Source organism: Rhinatrema bivittatum, chromosome 6 (assembly GCF_901001135.1).
Source record: "Rhinatrema bivittatum chromosome 6, aRhiBiv1.1, whole genome shotgun sequence".
Classification (NCBI taxonomy): Eukaryota; Metazoa; Chordata; class Amphibia; order Gymnophiona; family Rhinatrematidae; genus Rhinatrema; species Rhinatrema bivittatum.
The window spans coordinates 128,049,044-128,073,285 of NC_042620.1; the positions used below are offsets into that span (position 1 = coordinate 128,049,044).

General features: G+C 42.8%; 1 protein-coding gene across 1 annotated transcript in view; it reads right to left on the minus strand.

Annotated features, from left to right (window-relative positions):
- Positions 1 to 24,242, minus strand: part of CERKL (ceramide kinase like) — a 321,952-nt gene that overhangs the window by 231,820 nt on the left and 65,890 nt on the right. Inside the window, exon 2 of the mRNA XM_029605918.1 lies at positions 22,168 to 22,410. Coding sequence (XP_029461778.1) covers positions 22,168 to 22,410 — 243 coding nt within the window. The remainder of the gene's footprint in view (positions 1 to 22,167; positions 22,411 to 24,242) is intronic.

Here is a 24,242-nt window from a genome sequence, read left to right on the forward strand (position 1 = left end):
ACACCACCACTACCACTAGACATTTGTTGAAAACATGAGGGGCCAAAGCCAGCCGAAAGGCAACACATTGTACTGATAGTGAGCCTTCCCCACCATGAAACAGAGACATTTCCTGTGGCTGGGAAAGATTTCTATGTGAGCATAAGCCTCCTTGAGATTGAGGGAGCAGAGCCAGTCTCCTCTTCTGAGGAAAGGTATCAGTGTACCCAGAGAGACCATCTTGAACTTTTCTTTTAAGAGAAACTTGTTCAACGCCCTGAGGTCAAGAATGGGGCGCAAGCTCCCGCTTCTCTTTGGTATATGAAAATACCTTGAATAGAACCCACGGCTCTGCTGAAGGTGAGGGACGGGTTCTACCGCCCCCGCCACAATAAGGGTGGAGAGTTCTGTCCGAAGTATTTATTTGTTTATTTAAAATCTTTTCTATACTCTCGTTTGGTTGTGCGCCATCACAATGGTTTACAGAGAGGCACATATATTTAACGTTCAGCTTGGGAAATGCTATCTTACAAAGTGCCAGAATAGTTTTGGTTACATGTTTCAATACATGTGGGAGCCGATTGAAGTTGAGTCAGTACCCCTGAGGTGGCACAGTGCCGAGCACCGATATTGGTGGGGAACACCTAGGACTCCCGGGGGGCCTCCGATGACCGGGGTATTTCGGTGGCGGTACAGCCGCTGCCAGTACCACACTGGAACCGGAGCCATACACCAACGAAGACCGGTGGTGATGCTTGCGGGAACTCCCACTGTGCTCAGCCCGGTCTTTCCCTGGCGCCGAGTAGGCGGCAGATCCCGACTTCCGGGACACCGGTGAGATCATAGAGGATCAGTCACTGTTCCCGCAATCCTTCGAAGAGTTGGAGAGTAGCTAGAGGGAGCGTATCGAGGGGCTCCCCGTGACCCCTCGGCATCAATGACTCTGACGCGGGTATGGATGAAGCGGACTTAGTGGAGCCGAAAAGTTTCTCCATCTTACCAAGATGTGCATGACGCCCTTTGGGGTCATCTGGTCACACAGTGACACCCACGGATGTTGTGCGAGGCCCCTAGGCAGAGAATACAAACCTCATGTGGCTCTGTGATGGACATGGTCCGCGGGCACTGGGGGCACCACCAAAAGCCGTAGGACACCATAAAGGTTACCTGATGTGCAGTCGATGACCAGAGGACACCGAGAGGTGAGGTGCCGGGAATCAACTGCAAAGAAGCAAAAAAAAAAAAAAAAAAAAAAGTGACCCTGACCTACCAACCAAGGAGGGACCTGACGATGGAAAAAGAACCACTGTATGTTTAGCAACAAAACAAGAAAAGTTGGAGCTCCTCGAACCGTGAGGCAACTGCACCTTGGAAAAGAAGAGACTGAAGGGTGACCTTGCGAAGACGTGCGGCTAGTGGCATGCTGGGTATGCTCAGTGTGCTGATCAAAGCTTCTAGAAACTTTGACAAAGTTTTCCGTGTCGGGCTCCATCAATGTCACCCACATGTGAGGACTAGCATCCTGCTTGTCCTACAAGAACAACTTTTATGTTCTATCTATCTAAGACAGTAACTTTCAAACCAACATGTGGGTGCATTGGCAAAAGTTTGTCAGCCCGTGCCAGGAACATGGCCATTTTATAACATATGCGCACATGTTATAAAATAGCTTGGCCATTCGCACATGTGTGCCAAATTTTAAGTGGGCGCGCACATATCTACGCAAATGCCACTTCTATTGCATAAATCGAAGGATTTTAAAAGGGGCGCATGCCAATGCTATTCCCAGCTTTACCAGTTCATCCACAGTTTGCCCAGTTAGGAGAAAGGTCCTCCCCCCCCCCCCCCACCCCAGTTTGATAGCCTTCATATATACCCGACCCTTAAAATCCTAGAGATCTGCCTATTTTTCTTTATTTTTTAACTTATGCGTTATCCATAGCAGAAGTAAAGTTATGCAGGCATTGGATTGCATAAATATTTATGTGCACTTCTCAGGTTCATGTCCCAAAATGCCTTTGCCCTATCCACCCCTTTTTGTAAACTTCCAAGATATGTGTGCCTAGGAAGATACACGCGTATCTCGATAGCATTTAAAATCTGCTGGGCGAGCACGAGCCCAACATATTCACGCATCCCGTAATTAATGTGCATGTCGGGCTTTTAAAAATTCACCTTTAAGAATATAAGAATTATCATGCTGGTTCAATCCAAGATCCATTGAATCCAGCATCCTGTCTCAGACAGTGGCTAATCTTAATCACAAGTACATGGCAGATCCCATAAAGTAGATCAAATTCTTGTTACTCACTCCCTGGGATAGCAATAGCTTTCTTTAGTCAACCTGGATTAAAATGTGTGTTATGGACTTTTCCTCCAGCAATTTATCAAAGCCTCTTTTAATCCCTGCTCTGCTAGTTGCCTTGATCACATTCTCTTGCAACAAATTCCACAGCTTGATATTGTGCTGAGTGGAAAAGTACTTTCTACAATTAGTTTTGAATCTACTGGTTGTTAAGTTTCATGGAGTCTCCCCTTGCTTTAATATTAACTGAAAGGGTAAATAACTGTCCTTTATTTATCCGTCAGAAAGCAAATTGGAAACCGATCAATTATGCTGAGAAGCAAGACGAACAATAGTGATCGGTGTAACGGGATTCTTTATTGGTGTTAGCCCGACTCTGGCCGAGTTTCGCTCACGACGGAGCTGCCTCAGGGGCTATTATAAAAACAATAAAAGATTTCACATAACTGACATACATACACATAAATAAATAAATAAACATTGATATGTGTTAATACATATAAAATGTCATCAGTTATAAAAAAGCAACAAATAAATTGTATGTAAAAATTAAAATGAAATAGAACATGATAAAATGTATAAAACATCATTAATAAATACGGTAATAATAATATAAACTTTAAAAATTGACATAAATAATGAACCACAGGTGAAGATTAATGATACATTAAAATGAAATAAAACAAACTAAAAGCACATAGAGATAATCTCATATTGTGCAAATATATAATCAACTTTTTCTTCAACCACTGGGGGACCATTGTTGAGAGAGAGAGAGAGAGAGAGAGAGAGAGAGACTGGCCATAATATCATGGCCCATAGGTAGGTATTTGTATCCCTATGGTAGGCCCACCTAGTGACTCGAGGTGGGGTTTAGGTAAGAGAGTAGGGGGTTAGGGGCCACTTTGACATTCTACGTGACACCTACAAACAGAACAGTGGTCTCACTCCAAGATGAGATTTGGGCAATGTTCTCTCAACCTAGCTTGATGTTACCCAGGTAGAGAGTCCATCAAGGTTTGCAAAGATGTATGTCCATCAAGGTATGAAAAAATCTAAATAGAAAGCCAAGGCCCTCTTGTAGTCCAAAGTATGAAGAGCCTGTTCCCCTGGGTGGGAATGAGGCCTAGGAAAGAAGGTGGGCAAAACGATGGACTGATTAAGGTAGAAAACAGTCACAACCTTAGGCAGGAACTTCAGGTGCATATGCAAGACCACAAGGTCGTGAAAGAACCTTGTGTATGGCGGGTACGTAACCAAGGCCTGAAGCTCACTGACTATGAGCAGAAGTAATCGCCACCAGGAATATAACTTTCCAGATGAGAAACTTTGGGTCACAGGAATGTAGAGGCTCAAAGGGAGGATGCATGAGCTGCGCCAGGACAATGCTGAGGTCCTAGAACGCAACAGGAAGCCGGAGCAGGACCCTCATAAAGCGACCTACTAAAGGCTGCACCAATATGGCTCTTTAAAAAAGCCTTCACTAAAGAGTGTGGAGGATAGAGAATGAAAGTACAAGGTAATGCAGATGAGAATGAATTTAATCAATCCTACTTATAAGAAGTAATATTTCAAAGCGATAGTAACTCAATAATATACCTGGACTTGACCAACATTACTCAAATAATGATTTTATTTATGAAATTGTAACCGAACTTTATTGGCACCTGTTAGAATGTAAGATATCCTACATTTACTTACCTTAGTCTATGTGCCTATTTGTAAACCGTTGCGATGCTATATAACTTAGCGACGGTATAGAAAAGTTTTTAAATAAATAAAATAAATAAATATGGGTGTGCCAGGGAAAATGGCTATGTGAGCGTAAGCTTCCTTGAGATCAAGGGAGCAGAGCCAGTCTCCTCTTTTGAAGAGAGGAATCAGCGTACCCAGAGAGACCATCTTGAACTTTTCTCTTGAGACAAACTTGTTCAACACCCCTGAGGTCGAGGATGAGACGTAAGCCACCATTCCTTTTCGAAATTAGGAAATACCCTGAATAGAACCCTCGGTCCTGCAGTGGGTAAGAAATTGGCTCTACCGTGCCTGCTGCAAGAAGGGCAGAGAGTTCCGTTTGAAGTATGACCTGCTGGGCAGACAAACCCCATGATAGGCATGGGGGAGAGGTTCCTGGAAGCTGCCTGAAGTTGAGACAGTACACCTGATGGATTATGGTAAGGACCCATCGGTCCTAAATGACATCCTACCAATAATGGGTGAAGCCAATGAGCCTGTCTCCCACTGGGGATTTGGCAACAAGGTGCGCTCGACTGACTCGTGTTCCCTCACCGCCAGTCAAAAGCCTGTAGCTGGGGCATGCTGGGCCACCGGCTGGGGCCTGGATGCTCGCAGCCTCTTGAGCTACTGCGTGGCTTGCAAGCTCAGGTGGCTGGAGGATAATACTTCTTCTGCCTATAGAAGGACTTCTGGGATCCTGGCCTGGAAGATTTCCTGGCCGAGGAAGGTGTGTCGAAGCACTAGCGGAAAGCTGTTTAAGTGGTGGTCCTTCAATTGCGCTACCACATCCCCAAAGTAGTTGTCACTGGTGCAGGGGAGGTGAGCTAGCTTCTCCTGTACCTCTGGGCAGAGGTCAGAAGCTCTGAGCCAGGCCATCCTATGGGCGCCGATGCCCACCACGGTTATGCAGGCAACCGTTTCAAAGATAACATCGGAGGAGAACACCTGTTTGCCAGCCTCTAAACCCAGCAGGACAATAGCCAAAAGCATCTCTTGTTGCTGCTGAAGCAGACCCTCTGCAAGGTCCTGGACTCGTTTCCAGAGGTTCTGGTGGTACTAGGTCATGTATAACTGGTAGGTGGCAAAACGGGTGACAAGCATAGTACCCTGGAAGACCTTTCTGCCCAAGGTATCGAGCTCTCTACGTTCTCATCCCGGGGGAGGGGGGGTGGAGAAGCATGGGTACAGAAGTGCCTGGCTTTCTTTAGGGCGGACTCCTAAACTGCCAACTAGTGGGGGAGGTGCCACTTCTTCAATCCCACGGCGTGCTGCATCAAATAGGTGACATCCGCTTTCCTGTTAATGGGGGGATATGGAGATTGGGAGTTTTCACATCCGAAGGAGAAGACCCTTAAAAATGTCATGGATGGGAACCACCACGATTTCCTTAGAAGCATCGACAAACTGAAGCACTTCCAGCATTTTAATGTCATGCATCCTCCATAATGAGCTGGAAGGGAAAAGCCTCGGCCATGGCCCTGACAAACTCCACGAAGGAGAGATTCTCGGGGGGAAACTGACGTCTTTCCTCGGGTATGGAATGATCGGAGAGGGGGGTCATTGAATATTCAGACGAAGATTCCAAGGAATCATCTTCCCACGGATCATAGGGGCCTTCCTCCTCACTAAGGCCAGTGCGGTGCAGGCAAGGTCTGAGAGGGATCCCGCCCCTAGGCTCCAATGGCTTCGGAGGCATCAAGGGCACCACAGAAAATGATGGCTTTCCAAGCATCGGGGTTCAGGGAGCCATGGGAGGCCGGAGGGCAAGGGCAATGGCTCGGGGAACAGAGGCCTTGGTAACGCGGCGCTGGCCACGTCTTCCTCCTCCTCAGATCCAATGATAGGAATAGCTCCCAAGGAGGGCATCAGTGGCCGCTGGGGAACCAAAGGTCCCTCGGACACCGGTTGCATTGGTAGGGCACCTAACAAGACATCCAAATGCTCAAGCTGAGGTGCCAAAATAGACAGCAGAGGCTCCAGCACCGGCACGGGGACCAGTGGCATGGGTGGCTCGATGCTACGAAGAGCTGTGAGCACCTCGGTCTGCACTCTGTGGTCCAATCTCTCCTGAAAGTCTAGTGAAGCCAGGATTGAGGGAGGAGGATGAGGCGTCACCGGCTCATCCCTGGTCCTTCGAGACAGCCCGGTGTCCGTCACAAATATCGATGGGGAATGCCTGGGACTCCAGGGTATGTCAGCGGATGGGGCCTCTGAGGAATGGGGTCTCTTCAGTGGCAGTACAGCAGTGACCGGTGTCAATGCTTGCGGAACCTCCCACGGTGCTCGTCCCGATCTTTCTCCGGTGCCAAGGAGGCGGAGGATCCTAATGTCCTGGAAACTGGTGAGACCATGGAGGATCTGTCACTGTTTCCGCGATCCTTTGAAGAAGTGGAAAGAGGAGTGGTGCGAGGGAGCGTATCAATGGGCTCCCCTCGAGCCTATGGCGTTGACGACTCCGACACAGGTGTGGATGAAACAGCCTTTTTAGAACCGAAAAGTTTCTCCATTTATCAAGGCGTGCTTGACAGCCTTTGGGGGTTATCTGTTCATACAGCTGACACCCTCAGACATCATGCAACGCACCCAGGCAGAGGATACAACCCTCATGCGGATCCATGATAGACATGGTCAGCGGGCACTGGGGGCACCGATGAAAGCCAGATGACACCATGGAAAAAATACCTGACAGGAGGTGAAAGTGGGAATCGACCACAAGAAGCAGGAAAAACAGAAGAGACTTTTCTCGCAAGAAAATAAGAAAAAGAGCAGAGCTTTATGACCCATGAAGCAACTGCACTGTGGAAAAAGGGAGACTGAAGGGGGGACCTTGCGTGGATAATGGCATGCTGGGCATGCTCAAGTGTGCTGATCAAAGCATCTAGAAACTTCAACAAAAGTTTTTCATGCCAGGCTCCATCGGATGACATCACCCACATGTGAGGACTACCATCCTGCTTGTCCTAGGAGAAAAATAAAATGTCATGGGATAAGAGGCAATGCCCCATTGTGGATTGCAAACAGGTTAAAAGATAGAATACAGACAATAGGAATAAATGGTCAATTTTTTAAGTGGAGAAAGGTAAACAGTACCTCAGATCTGCACTGGGACTGATGATTTTTAATATATTTATATATTATCCGTGCAGTAGCCTCTGTGGCTACTGCACGGAGTGGCAGTAGCCACAGAGGCATTCACGGAGCAGGATGCCAGTGGCCAGTGGTTGGTGTTCCCCCTTCACGGAGCGGAAGGATGGAGGGCTGCCATCTCCAAATTAAATTAAAAAAAAAAAAAAACATGGGTGGGTAAGAGTATGTAAAATTAACGGAGAGTTCATAGGCTATAGGTATTACCAATTATTAGGCTTATTCAATATTTGTTGATAGTTAATGTGGCTTTCAATGCATACTTCACTTTCAATGCATATCCAGCATAGCTCTCTGCTTCAACGGCAAGGGAGAAGAAAAACTGATACTTCACGCATATCCAGCATAGCTCTCTGCTTCAACGGCAGGGGAGAAGAAAAACTAATACTTCATGCATATCCAGCATAGCTCTCTGCTTCAACGGCAGGGGAGAAGAAAAACTAATACTTCACGCATATCCAGCATAGCTCTCTGCTTCAACGGCAGGGGAGAAGAAAAACAACCAATAAGGGCTGAATAACATAGTCTGGGTAAACAAATAAGTATGGCTGTAGCTTGCTTGTTGCAGTGGTTACTACCACTAACTAATCAAGCTTGATATTTCACTGGGATGCAGCTCCATCACTGCTCTCTGCATTAATGGTGGGGGTGAAAGGGAAATAGAACCAAAGGTTGCTAAGAGCCAAGAGAAACAGATAAGTATGAAAGGAAAGCAGTGTGAAGCTTGCTGGGCAGACTGGATGGGCCGATTGGTCTTCTTCTGCCGTCATTTCTATGTTTCTATGATTCAGTTTGCAGATGATGCAATATTATTCCAAGTAGTGAAATTACAAACAGATTGTGAGACGTTACAGGAAAAACTTGCGAGACTGGGAGAATGGGAATCTAAATAGCAGATGAAATTTAGGGGCAGATTTTCAAAGGCTACGCGCGTAACATACACGGGTAACCCGAGAAAATCTGCCCCGAGCGCGCTGAGCCTATTTTGCATAGGCTTCAGTTTGCATAGGCTCTGCGGCTCGCAAAAAGGGGCGTGGCCAGAGCCTCCAGGCACAGCGGCCATTTGCTGCTCTGCCCGGGATCACGGGCCGGCCGTTGGCCGGCACACATAAGCTACGACTGCCAGGAGGCAGGCGCAACTTACCCAACAAAGGTAAGGGGGGTTATAGGTAGGGCTGGGGGGCGGGTTAGGTAGGGGAAGGGAGGGAAAGGTGGGGGGAGGCAGAAGGAAAGTTCCCTCCGAGGCCGCTGCAATTTCGGAGCGGCCTTGGAGGGAATGGAGGAAGGCTGCACGGCTCGGCGAGCGCAAGTTGCACAATTGTGCACCCTCTTGCGCGCGCCGAACTTGGATTTCATAACATAAAATCGGGCATATATCTGTTCGCGCCGGGTTGCGCGAACACATACGCCCGTGCACACCTTTTAAAATTTGGCCCTTAATGTGGACAAGTGCAAAGTGGTGCACACAGGGAAAAGTAACCACACTATAGTTTCATGATGTTAGGCTCCATATTAGGAGTAAAAACCTAGGAAAACGATCTAAGCAGCATGGTGGACAGTACTTTGAAATCCTTGACTCAGTGTGCAGTGGTGGTCAAAAACACAAACAGAATGTTAGAAATTATTAGAGAATGAATGGAGAATAAAATGGAAAATATCATAATGCTTCTATACTGCTCCATAATAAGACGGCACAGGGAAGGTAACTTTCAATCTGGTACACGAGCGACATGTACACGTGTTGGCGCACAACCAGAGACGCATCAATTTTATAACATACGTGCACATATGAGCGTATATTATAAAATAGCCTAGGCATGCATATGTATGCGCCTAATTTTGCAAGTGGGTACGCACAGCTGCATAGTCATGTTTGGGCCGTGCCATTGGGGGAATTTCATAAGAGACGCGTGTCCACGCCATGACCAGTTTCACCAGTTCATCTACCATTACACCCAGTCTAGAGCTAGGTCCTCCAAGACCCTGTTTCTTTAGCATGCACTCCCCCCAGTTACCCCAAACCCCTTAAAATATTGATAAGGCAAGCTAAGAGAGACTTTGAAATGAAGTTGGCCACAGAGGTAAAAACTCATAAAATCTTTAAGTATATCTGAAGCAGGAACCTGCAAGGGAGTCTGTCAAACTGTTAGATGATCGAGGGGTTAAAGGGCTATTAGGGAAGATAATGCCATTGCTAAAAGGCTAAATGAATTATTTGCTTCCATGTTTAATAATGATGATGTTGGGGAGATACCAGATAGAGAGGGTTTCCAAGGGTGATTATTCAGATGAACTGAACCAAATCACAATGAACCTCGAAGATGTAATTGACCAGATTCACAAAACTAAAAAGAGTAGCAAATTAACTGGACTGGATGGTATGCACCTATCATTAAAATTGTCCATTGTACCTGAAGACTGGAGGGTGGCCAATGTATCCCCAATATCTAAAAAGGGATCCAGAGGTGATCCGGGAAATTATAGACCAGTAAGCCTGACTTCAGTGCCAAGAAAAATAATGGAAACTATTCTAAATAACAAAATCACAGAACATACAGAAAGATATGGTGTATTTGAACACAGACAGCATGGATTTATCCAAGTGAAGTCTTGCCTCACAAATCTGCTACATTTTTTGAAGGGGTTAATAAACATGTGGACAAAGGTGAACCAGTAGATGTAGTATATTTGAATTTTCAGAAGGTATTTGACAAAGTCCCTCATCAGAGACTTCTAGGAAAACTAAAAAAGTCATGGGATAGGCAGTCATGTTCTTTCGTGGATTGCAAACTGGTTGAAAGACAGAAAACAGAGTGTAGGACTAAATGGTCAGTTTTCTCAGTGGAAATAGGTAAACGGTGAAGTGCCTCAGGAATCTGTACTTGGACCGGTACTTTTCTATATATTTATAAATGATCTGAAAAGGGATATGATGAATGATGCAATCAGATTTGGAGATGACACAAAATTATTCAAATAGTTAAATCCCATGCAGATTGTGATAAATTGCAGGAGGATCTTATGAGACAGGAAACTTGGGCATGCAAATGGAAGATGAAATACAATGTGGACAAGTGGAAGGTGAGCAGAAGAAACAAAAATAGACTAATCATCTTAGATGCAGGGGGTTTTTATTATGGAAAATGAAAAGCTGCACAACTCAAAGTATAAATTGTCCAAATTGCCCGACTCTAACCAAGTTTCCCCTAAATTTATGGCTGCATCAGGGGCTACAAGAAATAAATATTACATTTATAATTCACATTATTTATTACATACGCAATCATCTAAAATCCATACTTAACTCACATTATAAATAAATTACCAGGTCCCGTGTGCACATGGACACATGTGCGGTGTCTTTAAAAATCTACCCCATAGTGAAATGCTGCATGACAAGCTAAAGCTGGCAATTTGGTGTAAACGCCAAAGTTAACTGTCATGAGGTGCTGTTACAATGCTTGTCCCCATAATGATGTCCACACTGTTGAAACACTCCAGAAGTATGCTTGGAGATCTCAGAACTTCCACCATATAGCCTTGAATTTCCTCTGTCGAATTCTCATCTATTTGGTCACATCAGAAACACTTTAAGAGGCCATCAATTTGCCAACAACCATGAGTTAAAGGAGTTGGTGCATACACGTTTTGCAACCAGTCTGAAAAATTATTTTCTTAAGGCATACATAAGCTTAAACAGTGCTGGACCAAGTATGTTGAAAAGCAGGGGGACTATGCTGAAAAATGAAGCACCTGTGCGTTCTGCATTGCTGTTGTGCTAATTTTAGCAAATATTTTGTAGATACCTTTTGACTTACCCTCATATTTGATTGAACATTTTTTTAATCATGCTCTACAAAACTGAATTTGTGCCACAAAGCAGAGGGTCACCATAGATACCCCATTAATGCCCTCAACGCCACCAAAAGACCTGTCTCCCTTAATTGAATTACTCAAAGACATAAGACTTGCCATACTGGGTCAGACCAAAGGTCCATCAAGCCCAGTATCCTATTTCCAACAGTGGTCAATCCGGGTCACAAGTACTCTGTTAGGGAGCACTGGGAGGCGAGACATCCAGGAGCAAGTAACTCCAATGCAAGGCAAAACAGAACTGAAAGAGAAGTCCTTTTATAGAGCAGGAAGCAGGCAACTCCCTGGGAGGAGTTTAGATGGGCCACAACCGACCGGCCCTATAACTAAAGAGAACAGCTGCAGACCGACCCCTTAGGAAGAAGGGGCGAGGCGTAAACCAGAAAGTCAAGGAGGAAGCAGAACAGGCCTCAGGTAGCCTAGATGACAACGGTGGCCTCCCAGGCCATGGAGCAAAACCGGGATATACTGTCCACACAAGGCCTCGGCTTTGGTGCGGCCTCCAGAGAAAAGATGAGAGGCCTCTTGTGGCACAGCTACAAGAGGAATCGTAACATACTCGGTAGGATCACAAGGGGTAGGTAGATTCCAAGCTGCTTATTCTGCAACTCTACCTTAATAATGGTTAAGGGACTTTTCCACCAAGAACTTATCTAAACCTTTTTTAAACGCAGCTATACTAATAGCTTTCACCACATCCTTTGACAATGAATTCCAGAGCTTAATCATGCATTGATTAAAAAATATTTTCTCTGATTAGTTTTAAATGCATTAGCCAGTAACTTCATTGTGTATCCCCTGGTCTTTGTACTTTTTGAAAGAGTAAAACATCTAATTAACATTTAATCTTTCCATTCCATCTGCACTGCTACCAGAGCCCTCACACCTGAATACATTTACATCTGGCTGTAGCAGGAAAAAAACTCTCAGATGCTGCTGCAGCTATGCCACCCCAATTCATGTCTAAGTGTTTTTTGGACAATACCACTTTAAACAAGACACTTGTATATTAATTCCACAAGTGCACACAGCAATTGTGCACAAGGATTTAATCATAGAGTGAAAAAGAGTAGACACGTCCGTGTTTCGCGTCAGGCTGCGTCAAGGGGACCAATTCCAAATTATTCTTAGTAAGAATCAATCTGCAGCTCAATTCGCGGTGAAACCGTAGTTATGCAGCAGTAGAACGAAGCTTCAGAGCAGAGAAATAGAGAGCGGACTCTCTTATGTGTTTCACAACGCGTGAAGAAGAAAAGTATGTCTCCCGGGCTCATCACTGAGAAAGGTAAAGAAAATTCAGGAGCCGGACCCGAAGGTCTCTGATTCTGTAAACTTGTGACTTTCCAAGGTGTATGTGCAGTTGGCAAAAGGGGGTCAAAAGATGTTTATGCCTCAGAGACATCTTAAGAGAATGTAAAACATAGAAAGCGTTATTGCGATGTCCCAAGGAGATGACATCCTTGGGACATCGCGATAACGCTTTCTATGTTTTTTCATTCTCTTAAGATGTCGCTTTGAGGCGTAAAAATCTTTTGACCCCCTGTTGCCAACTGCACATACACCTTGGAAAGTCACAAGTTTACAGAATCAGAGACCTTCGAGTCCGGCTCCTGAATTTTCTTTACCTTTCTCAGTGATGAGCCCGGGAGACATACATAAGAACATAAGAAATTGCCATGCTGGGTCAGACCAAGGTTCCATCAAGCCCAGCATCCTGTTTCCAACAGAGGCCAAAACCAGGCCACAAGAACCGGGCAATTACCCAAACACTAAGAAGATCCCATGCTACTGATGCAATTAATAGCAATGGCTATTCCCTAAGTATAATTGATTAATAGCCATTAATGGACTTCTCCTCCAAGAACTTATCCAAACCTTTTTTGAACCCAGTTACACTAACTGCACTAACCACTTCCTTTGGCAACAAATTCCAGAGCTTTATTGTGCGTTGAGTGAAAAAGAATTTTCTCCGATTAGTCTTAAATGTGCTATTTGCTAACTTCATGGAATGCCCCCTAGTCCTTCTATTATTCGAAAGTGTAAATAACCGAGTCACACCTACTCGTTCAAGACCTCTCATGATCTTAAAGACCTCTATCATAACCCCCCTCAGCCGTCTCTTCTCCAAGCTGAACAGCCCCAACCTCTTCAGCTTTTCCTCATAGGGGAGCTTTTCCATCCCCTTTATCATTTTGGTTGCCCTTCTTTGTACCTTCTCCATCGCAACTATATCTTTTTTGAGATGCGGTGACCAGAATTGTACACAGTATTCAAGGTGCGGTCTCACCATGGAGCGATACAGAGGCATTATGACATTTTCCGTTCTATTAACCATTCCCTTCCTAATAATTCCTAACATTCTATTTGCTTTTTTGACTGCTGCAGCACACTGAGCTGAAAATTTTAAAGTATTATCCACTATGATGCCTAGATCTTTTTCCTGGGTGGTAGCTCCTAATATGGAACCTAACATCGTGTAACTACAGCAAGGGTTATTTTTCCCTATATATGCAACACCTTGCACTTGTCCACATTAAATTTCATCTGCCATTTGGATGCCCAATCTTCCAGTCTTGCAAGGTCCTGCTGTAATGTATCACAGTCTGCTTGTGATTTAACTACTCTGAATAATTTGTATCATCCGCAAATTTGATAACCTCACTCGTCGTATTCCTTTCCAGATCATTTATATATATATTGAAAAGCACCGGTCCAAGTACAGATCCCTGAGGCACTCCACTGTTTACCCTTTTCCACTGAGAAAATTGACCATTTAATCCTACTCTCTGTTTCCTGTCTTTTAACCAGTTTGTAATCCACGAAAGGACATCGCCTCCTATCCCATGACTTTTTAGTTTTCTTAGAAGCCTCTCATGAGGGACTTTGTCAAACGCCTTCTGAAAATCCAAATACACTACATCTACCGGTTCACCTTTATCCACATGTTTATTAACCCCTTCAAAATAATGAAGCAGATTTGTTAGGCAAGACTTCCCTTGGGTAAATCCATGTCTTTCTATATGCTCTACGTTTTTGATCTTGAGAATAGTTTCCACTATTTTTCCCGGCACTGAAGTCAGGCTTACTGGTCTATAGTTACCCAGATCGCCCCTGGAGCCTTTTTTTAAATATTGGGATTACATTGGCCACCCTCCAGTCTTCAGGTACAATGGATGATTTTAATGACAGGTTACAAAATTTAACTAATAGATCAGAAATTTCATTTTTTAGTTCCTTCAGAACCCTAGGATGCATACCATCCGGTCCAGGTGATTTGCTACTCTTTAGTTTGTCAATCTGGCCTACTACCTCTTCCAGGTTCACAGTGATTTTGTTCAGTTCGTCTGACCATCTCTGAAACTGGTATCTCCCCAACATCCTCATTAGTAAACACAGAGGTAAAGAATTCATTTAGTCTTTCTGCAATGGCCTTATCTTCCCTAAGAGCCCCTTTAACCCCTCTGTCATCTAATGGTCCAACCGACTCCCTCACAGGTTTCTTGCTTTGGATATATTTTTTAAAGTTTTTATTATGAGTTTTTGCCTCCATGGCCAACTTCATTTCAAATTCCCTCTTCGCCTGTCTTATCAATGTTTTGCACTTACCTTGACAATGCTTATGTTTTATCCTATTTTCTTCAGATGGATCCTTCTTCCAATTTTTGAAGGATGTTTTTTTGGCTAAAATAGCCTCTTTCACCTCACCTTTTAACCATGACGATAATCGTTTTGCCTTCCTTCCACCTTTCTTAATGCGCGGAATACATATGGACTGCGCCTCTAGGATTGTATTTTTAAACAATGTCCAAGCCTGTTGAACACTTTTAACCTTTGCAGCTGCACCTTTCAGTTTTTTTCTATTTTCCTCATTTTATCAAAGTTTCCCTTTTTAAAATTTAGTGTTAGAGCTGCAGATTTACTTATTGTCCCCCTTCCAGTTATTAGTTTAAATTTGATCATGTTATGATCGCTGTTGCCAAGTGGTCCCACCACCATTACTTCTCTCACCAAATCTTGCATTCCACTAAGAATTAAATCTAAAATAGCTCCCTCTCTTGTTGGTTCCTGAACCAATTGCTCCATGAAGCAATCATTTATTACATCCAGGAACTTTATGTCTCTAGCAAGTCCTGATGTTACATTTACCCAGTCAATATTGGGGTAATTGAAATCTAAAGTATATCAGAGCAGACTGCACTTTAAGATAATCTCACATCAAACGAAAAGTGCAGGGAGAGGGTCAATCCTGACAAAAGACTCCAAATGGATTTCAAAGTTGATAAAGATTTTTATTCATTTATGAGGCAACTCCACTGATTCAAATCCCAAGCAATGCTTTACGGCGTCCCCCGACACGGTCCCGTGTTTCGCCTAGGGCTGCATCGGGAGGGTAACACCAACAGGGTTTCTCAATAGGAAGGCTAAAACAAATTGAACAAAATGTCAGGATGCTATATAGGACTTACGCCGATTAAAAATACAAACAATAATCATTCACCATAACTCTTACCTGACAATCGGCGTAAGTCCTATATAGCATCCTGACATTTTGTTCAATTTGTTTTAGCCTTCCTATTGAGAAACCCTGTTGGTGTTACCCTCCCGATGCAGCCCTAGGCGAAACACGGGACCGTGTCGGGGGACGCCGTAAAGCATTGCTTGGGATTTGAATCAGTGGAGTTGCCTCATAAATGAATAAAAATCTTTATCAACTTTGAAATCCATTTGGAGTCTTTTGTCAGGATTGACCCTCTCCCTGCACTTTTCGTTTGATGTGGGGGTAATTGAAATCTCCCATTATTATTGCACTGCCAGATTGGTTTGCTTCCCTGATTTCTCTTAGCATTTCATCATCTGTCTGACCATTTTATCCAGGTGGATGGTAGTATACTCCTATCACTATACTCTTACCCAACACATGGGATTTCTACCCATATAGATTCTACTGAGCATTTACTCTTATATGATCTTTATCCTGTTGGATTCTATACCCTCCCGGACATAATGTGCCACACCCCCACCAAGTTGATCCTCCCTATCATTGTGATATAATTTGTAGCCTGATATAGCACTGTCCCATTGGTTATCCTCCTTCCACCAAGTCTCTGTGATGCCAATTATGTCAATCTCATCATTTGCTGCTATACACTCTAACTCTCCCATCTTACTTCTTAGACTTCTGGCATTGGCAAACAGACATATCAAAGTGTGGTTTTTGCTTGTTTTAACAACCTGCTTTTTAGTTGTTTGGGATAATTCGGAAATCATTAGTTTTGGTGATTTTTTACATACAGGCATATGAACTATGTTTGCGTTTAATGGAACCTCTCTGTTGGGATGCCCTAACTCTCCTGTTTCATTAGTATCCTTCAAGGATACATTTCTCTAAACCATGCACTGCTGAGTGACTGTCGGCTTTCCCCCTTGTTCTAGTTTAAAAGCTGATCTATCTCCTTTTTGAAAGTTAGTGCCAGCAGCTTGGTTCCACTCTGGTTAAGGTGCAGCCCATCCTTTCGGAAAAGTCTCCCCTTACCCCAAAAGGTTCCCCAGTTCCTTACAAAGCTGAATCCCTCTTCCCTGCACCATCGTCTCATCCACGCATTGAAACTCTGGAGCTCTGCCTGCCTCTGGGGACCTGCACGTGGAACAGGAAGCATTTCAGAGAATGCTAATCTGGAGGTTCTGGATTTCAGCTTCCTACCTAAAATCCTAAATTTGGCTTCCAGAACCTCTCTCCCACATTTTCCTATGTCGTTGGTGCCCACATGTACCACGACAGCCGGCTCCTCCTCAGCACTGTCTATAATTCTATCTAGGTGACGTGTGAGGTCTGCCACCTTTGCACGAGGCAGGCAAGTTACCAGGCGGTCCTCACGTCCACCAGCCACCCTGCTATCTACAATTCTAATAATCGAATCACCAACTATGATGGCCGGCCTAACCCTTCCCTCCTGGGCAGTAGCCCTGGGAGATTTGTCCTCAGTGCGAGAGGACAATACATCACCTGGAGAGCAGGTCCTTGCTACAGGATCACTTCCTGCTACACCAGGGTGATGTTCTCCTACTGGGAGACCTTTCTGATCCAAGGCAGCACTGGGGCTGCCAGAATGGATTTGGAACTTGGCTACTATGTCCCTGAAGGTCTCGTCAATGTACCTCTCTGTCTCCCTCAGCTCCTCTAAGTCTGCTACTCTAGCCTCCAGAGATTGGACTTGTTCCCTGAGAGCCAGGAGCTCTTTGCACCGAGTGCACACATACAATCTCTCACCAGCGGGTAAAAAATCATACATGTGTCACTCAATGCAAAAGACTGGAAAGCCCCCCCTCTTGCTGCTGGACTGCTGCCTTCATCTTAGTATTATTGAGTTTCTAAAGTTTAGGATACTAAGGGAGTTGGAATGAGAGTACTTTAAATTTACAGGTGAATTTAGTAATTAACCAGCTAGTGTCCTACAAGGGGATGATTAAACTTTCAATAAGGGCTGGTACAATATTATGTTTTAGATTAGACCCCGATTGATTTTTAATGAGAAAGTGACTTGTGCCTAAAAATCAGGGGTTGAGTGGGTGGGAAAGACAGACACTAGAATTAACTATCTCTGGCTTGCTTATTACTTCAGACACACAAAAACTCTAAAGAATATATCCCTTAATTTCACCTTTCACCAAACATTTTTGTAAGCCCAAAAATTTCTGAAAACTATACTTACCAATCCTCTTTAACCATGGTTAAATTAATCTTCACTCAGTCAAAGGAAGGATTTAAGATTTGCACGCTGTTAGGCGCGCGCTTCCGGTCCTCCTCTACTGCAAACTGTGCGGGGCCTCTGGAAGCTGGGGCATGGAAGTCAATCCCTGGATCGCTTGCGGTGACCTCTGGACTCCTCTCCTAGGGGATGCTGGGAGCAGTATGCAGATGAGCCTTCCGGTCCTCCTCTACTGCAAACCATGCGGGGCCTCTGGAAGCTGGGGCGTGGAAGTCAATCCCTGGATCGCTTGCGGTGACCTCTGGACTCCTCTCCCGGGGGATGCTGGGAGCAGTATGCAGATGAGCCTTCCGGTCCTCCTCTACTACAGTCCTCTTTTCTTCTTCACGCATTGTGAAACACATAAGAGAGTCCGCTCTCTATTTCTCTGCTCTGAAGTTCGTTCTACTGCTGCATAACCACGGTTTCACCGCGAATTGAGCTGCAGATTGATTCTTACTAAGAATAATTTGGAATTGGTCCCCCTGACGCAGACTGATGCGAAACACGGCCGTGTCTATTCTTTTTACTCTATGATTAAATCCTTGTGCACAATTGCTGTGTGCAATTGTTGAATAAATATACAAGTGTCTTGTTTAAAGTGGTATTGTCCAGTTTAATTTACTGCCGCACATTAAGAACATAAGAACATAAGAAAATGCCATACTGGGTCAGACCAAGGGTCCATCAAGCCCAGCATCCTGTTTCCAACAGTGGCCAATCCAGGCCATAAGAACCTGGCAAGTACCCAAAAACTAAGTCTATTCCATGTAACCATTGCTAATGGCAGTGGCTATTCTCTAAGTGAACTTAATAGCAGGTAATGGACTTCTCCTCCAAGAACTTATCCAATCCTTTTTTAAACACAGCTATACTAACTGCACGAACCACATTCTCTGGCAACAAATTCCAGAGTTTAATTGTGCGTTGAGTAAAAAAGAACTTTCTCCGATCAGTTTTAAATGTGCCCCATGCTAACTTCATGGAGTGCCCCCTAGTCTTTCTACTATCCGAAAGAGTAAATAACAGATTCACATCTACCCGTTCTAGACCTCTCATGATTTTAAACACCTCTATCATATCCCCCCTCAGTCGTCTCTTCTCCAAGCTTAAAAGTCCTAACCTCTTTAGTCTTTCCTCATAGGGGAGTTGTTCCATTCCCCTTATCATTTTGGTAGCCCTTCTCTGTACTTTCTCCATTGCATTTCTCCATTGCCCTTCTCTGTACTTTCTCCATTGCATTTTGCTGTTTATCTAAATGTGTGCTCTTTACTCCGCTCTCCTTGAATATAAGTGTTTTTTAACATTTAAATCTTCACTTCAACCTTTATCTAAAAGTCTCATTGTTATAAGCTGTCTTGTTTCTTACAGTATTCAAAATTTAAATCAAATTTTTAAATCTTTTGGATTTTAGAACTATAATTCAAGCTTTTAGTTTATCATCAATAGACTATTGTAATTCATTATATATTGGTTTGCCAAAGAATCAATTACAGGTGCTTCAATTATTGCTAAATTTGGCAGCCTGCTTGGTGTTAAATACCCCATCTAAACATATTACCCCCCAATTCTGTTTACATTGGTTGCCAATTTTACAGCGTCTAAAATTTAAGATTTTAATTATGGTGTTTAAGACTTTGCAATCAGCTCTCCTTTGTATTTGTCAAATATGTTTAAGTTTTATAGCCCATCAAGAAGTCTATGATCTTTTGGTCAGAGCCTTCTGGAGGTACCATCTGTTGGGAATTGCTCCATTGCAAGTGACAAGGAAGCGAGCATTATCCCTAGTTGACGTAAAATTATGGAATGAAATATCTGAGGAGCTGAGAATAGTTTGGGATATAAAAAATTTAGAAAGCTGCTTAAAGCTTGTCTTTTTTGAGAGGCCTTTTGATAGCATAAAGCTTTGGCTGCAAGACAATGTGCAGAAGTTATTACATAATGGCAGATTTCTTGTATGTATGATGGTGTTATGGATTTTGTTTTAATATTGTTTTATGTTTATTCTGTAATTCTCAGCATGATTTTTATTATTATAGGCAGACTATAAATATTAAAAAAAAATAAATTAAGTTTTCTTAATGTCTACAATCTTTATATAGTCTGTCTACAATCACTTTACTATGCCAGTACTGCCTTCTGTGTTTCCTATTTGATTCTGCCATGAGGTTTTGAGATTGGCAAACACAGAGCAATGGAAATATAAAGCTATCAAAGAATAAAGTCTAACAGTGCACTTTAGCTCATTGACTGCCCTGGTAAACAAGCACAGAGATGTACCATCACAAGCAAGTCATTACAAAATCAAGCAAACCTTAGCCAATACATGGATTTCAAGTAGTCCATCATAACTATCCATGCTTACATGTCATAACAAGAAAGATTTGCTCTATCCTCAATAGGGTAAAAGGGCTTTTTGAAAATTGCCCACTCTGTATGCAGGTAAAAGTACATGCATTATGCTAGAATGCTAGTACTTTTACCTGAACTGAGCTGGAGCATCCCTGGGGCAGGATTAGGACAGGGAAACACCTAGTTTTGCATTTTAGAAACTTGGCGTGATATTTTTGAAGGAAAAAGTATCCACAAAAAAAAGGAGGTACAATTTCTGCAAATACGTTTTTGATAGACACTTTTCAAATGGAAAATATACATGTACTCTCTCTTTTGGAATTAGTGAAAGTGCACCCTCCACATCTGAAAATATTTCTGAATAAGCACATCTGAGATAAGGAAATAAGCAGTTAAGAGAAGATGCAAACTTAGGAGGACACACATGTAAATGTACTGCAAAGAGTAAACAATTTTAGCAGTTTATACTTCTAAACTTTTAAATCTATCTTGTTTTTCCTAAGGAGATATACAGTTGTTATAAAATGATGGTGATGAAAAGTATAATGTAAACAGTTCTTATATCAAGGAGAAAGTAATCATCCCTTCACATAGTAGAAAAAGGGAGAAAGAATGGATAAGGAATCAAGAGATGAGGTGAGAAAGTGGGTGGGGAAAAGAAAATACAGGAAAGTGTTAGGCCTATGAATGAAGGGGCTTTGCCTACTTGAATTCTGCTAGAATACTTCAAACTCAGAAAAGAATGGCCTACAATTGTGACCCAGAGGGCTGGGTGGAACCAGAGAGAGGTAGCATAAAAGGAGTTCCAGATACTGGCCGAGGTACCAGTCATATGACCCTTATCAAGGGTATCAAAATCAAAACCATTATCTCTAACAATACTTCCTCCTGATCCTAAGATATCCAGCCTCCAGCAATAAAGATCTAGGGAAGCAATAGACAAAGCCACTGACTGTGACTATGTGCCCTCTCAAGCTAGCTTTAAGAATGAGAGGCAGCACTGCCATGAGGAAGACCTGGGTTTAATTCCAGGTTCAGGTCTTTCTATCCCTGGGCTGGCAAAGCTGGGGATGCTGCAGAAGCAGCACCAACAGTACCTGGGGGAATTCTAGTCATAATGTAATGACACTTCATGGCTAGATTTATGTCTCATGACTGTAGGATTAAAGAAGGAGCCTTAATGTACAACACCCAGCCAATGACTGACGTTGCAGTGGCTGGGCTATGTGAGATGGAAAGGGTACAAAATAAGGGAAAATTCCTCAGATTTCTGCAAGTTGTTGTTGCCAGACCTGAGCCCTAGGTCTGACTAAGCTGCAAGCCCAACGGAGCAGGAAAACTGATGAAACAGTTTCCTTCCCCCACCCAAGTAAAAAACAAAAACAAACAAAAAAAACCCCCAAAGAATGAGAAATCCATGTTATTGTTTCATGACTGCCACATGTCGCTGATAAATGACTAGTATGGCAGCCACAAGAAACTCATGTAGATCACAAATAGCTTGTATGCCAGACACAAAGAAGCCCAGAGAGAGAGGGAACAGGAAAACTACAGACCTGTGACAACATAGCAGGAAGATTCCAAAGGATAGATTGTGTTATCCACTCTAGATTAACTGTTTTAGGAAGAAGTGGAAATACAAGAAACTCTAAATAAAAATAAATAAATAAATAATTGTCCTTTCTGCAAACAACTTCTATGCTTCTATGTGAAGTAAGTAAATTCCACATGTTCTTCTATGAACACCTTTTAGAAATGATAACTACATACATGGCTTAGCTTTTAAAATTAATCCAATACTGCAAATACTATAAGTCCCAGTACTGACAATAGCTCAGTGGTTAAAATAGGTATTGTTTCGGACCCGGCAATGTGGCTAAGAGTGTAGCTGGGATGAGAAGAGCAACAGAGGAGGCAACTCATTCAATCCTGGGAAAAGAGGGGAAATTACTATCAATAATATGGGGCCAGTGAGCTTTCCTTGGTGTTTGGGTGGGGTCTATAAAATGAGAAGAAAGGCAGATTACTTACCTCTTAAAATCTCCTTCATATGTCTCAACCATGAATTACAGTGATCTTCGCTTACATTGTTAAGGTTGAGGGTGCAGTCCTTTAGCTTATTTTGTCCTTTTCTCAGACACATAAAAATTGTGATACCTAATAAAGTGCCCCCTTTTTGCTGACCAACGGAGCGACGACGCTTCAGTTTCACAGAAAATATGTCTTTCAGTTCAATAAATTCCTCCTTCTGCTGTAACTTTATCCTTGAATCACCTAATAGAAGAGAAAAGTATGTTATAAACAAAACTGAAAACATTTTACACAAAATGTTTTACTGTTTATAGTAGCTTGCAATCATAGTACCTTGGGATTGATCCTATAAGAGCTCAAAAAAGAACAAAAACTGAGCAAGAACAATAATCAGATGATAGCGTGTCCAGAAGCCATTACATGTTAGAGGTAGTGGTATTGGGTGAACCAAGACTCCATCAAGATCTCAGAGATTATTGCAGTTAGAATGTCATTATTTAGATGCGATATTATGATACAAGTCCTGTAAACTCTGTGGATATTTTGCAAGAGAAAAGATACCACTCTTTCTACTAAATGGAATGACAACACAGGATATACAATCTAACTTAACAAAATTTCCCTTTAAATCAGATTGAACAATACAAAAAAAACACTACAGCTTCAGTGTATATATGCCTGAATAACTTTATTAAAAATACTGTTCATTTTAACTCCCTAGTAAAAATTGTTGAGTATATTTCTGAATTTATTGAAGTTATATTAATTTTAAGTCTAATAGAATTTATTTTTAAATTATTCGAACCAGATTAAAATTGTTTTATGCTTTTTTTTTTTTACTTTCTCTTTATTCAGTTTATAATAGAATTTGCAAGTAAAATATATGTAGAAAAAAAGGTTCTTGGGGTATCACAGAAAGGAAAAAATACAAGAAAAAATAAATTCCAAACACAGAGCAGGGCCAGTGGAAGTACTAGTTGGACAAAGCGGCCACCTAGAGTGCCACAGATTTGGGGGCGGCCACTTACTGCTTCCACTGGCTCTGTTCAGATGTCTTCAGGCAGCAAAGCAAGACTCTTGACTTTTCCTGGGGGCAGGCCACAGTGATTGGACTTCTTACTTCCTGCCCAAGTGGGCCCATGGGACACCACTTCCTCTTCTGGCCCACACATGCAGGAAGAAAGAGGTCTAATAAACACATCAAGAAGGAGAAATCAGCATTGACCGCCGAGGGGCAGAAAGAAATAGACTTTGGGAGGTGGAGGAGCATTGGCAGGCACACAGACTGAAGAAGAGTGAGCAGGAGCAGTAGTGTTGCTAAAGAGAAGAGGAGCAGCAGTATCTGCCCGCCCCATAAATGGAAGAGAAATGAGGTGTCCCAACCATTGCGGGGGCCAATGAAGGAGACTGCTTCTGCCGAAAGAGAGAGTGAGTGTGTGTGTGTGTGTTACACAGAACAGGTGTGTATGAGTCTTCTGATAGAAAGTATGTGTGCATGTGAACATATGAGAGAGAGAGAGCATGAATGTGTGTGTCAGCATGTGAAAGAAGGAGCATGTGTGAGACCATGTGTGTTTCTTGAATAGAGAGTGCAGGTGAGAGAGGGCAGAGAACTTTGTGCATCCTGCCCAGCACAATAATCCACCACAGTGGATGAATGGAAAGCAAAAATTCCCAGTTGTGGAGAGCAGGGGATTTTTTTTATTTTATAATTTTTTATTTTTAAAATTTTTCAGAAACTTTTCAAGAAATACACTTTAATTGAAAATAAGAGATAGAATATACAAAAAAGAATACAACAATGATAATTATTATCATCATTATTATTATTATCATCATCTCTTAACTAAGTCCTCTACGTAAGAATCCACATCACTACCTTAGGAAACATCGAAATAATTAGAAAATCAGGCGTTCAGGGATCATACCTATTATGCAACGGATAACAATGCTAAGCTTTTATACTCCATCTAAGACAATTGGAGAAGAGGCAAGATTAATGGGAGGAAGTAAGGCTTTATCAGACAAAAAGACTGATAATTGTGCTGGTAGGAAAAAAATATAAGACACATTTC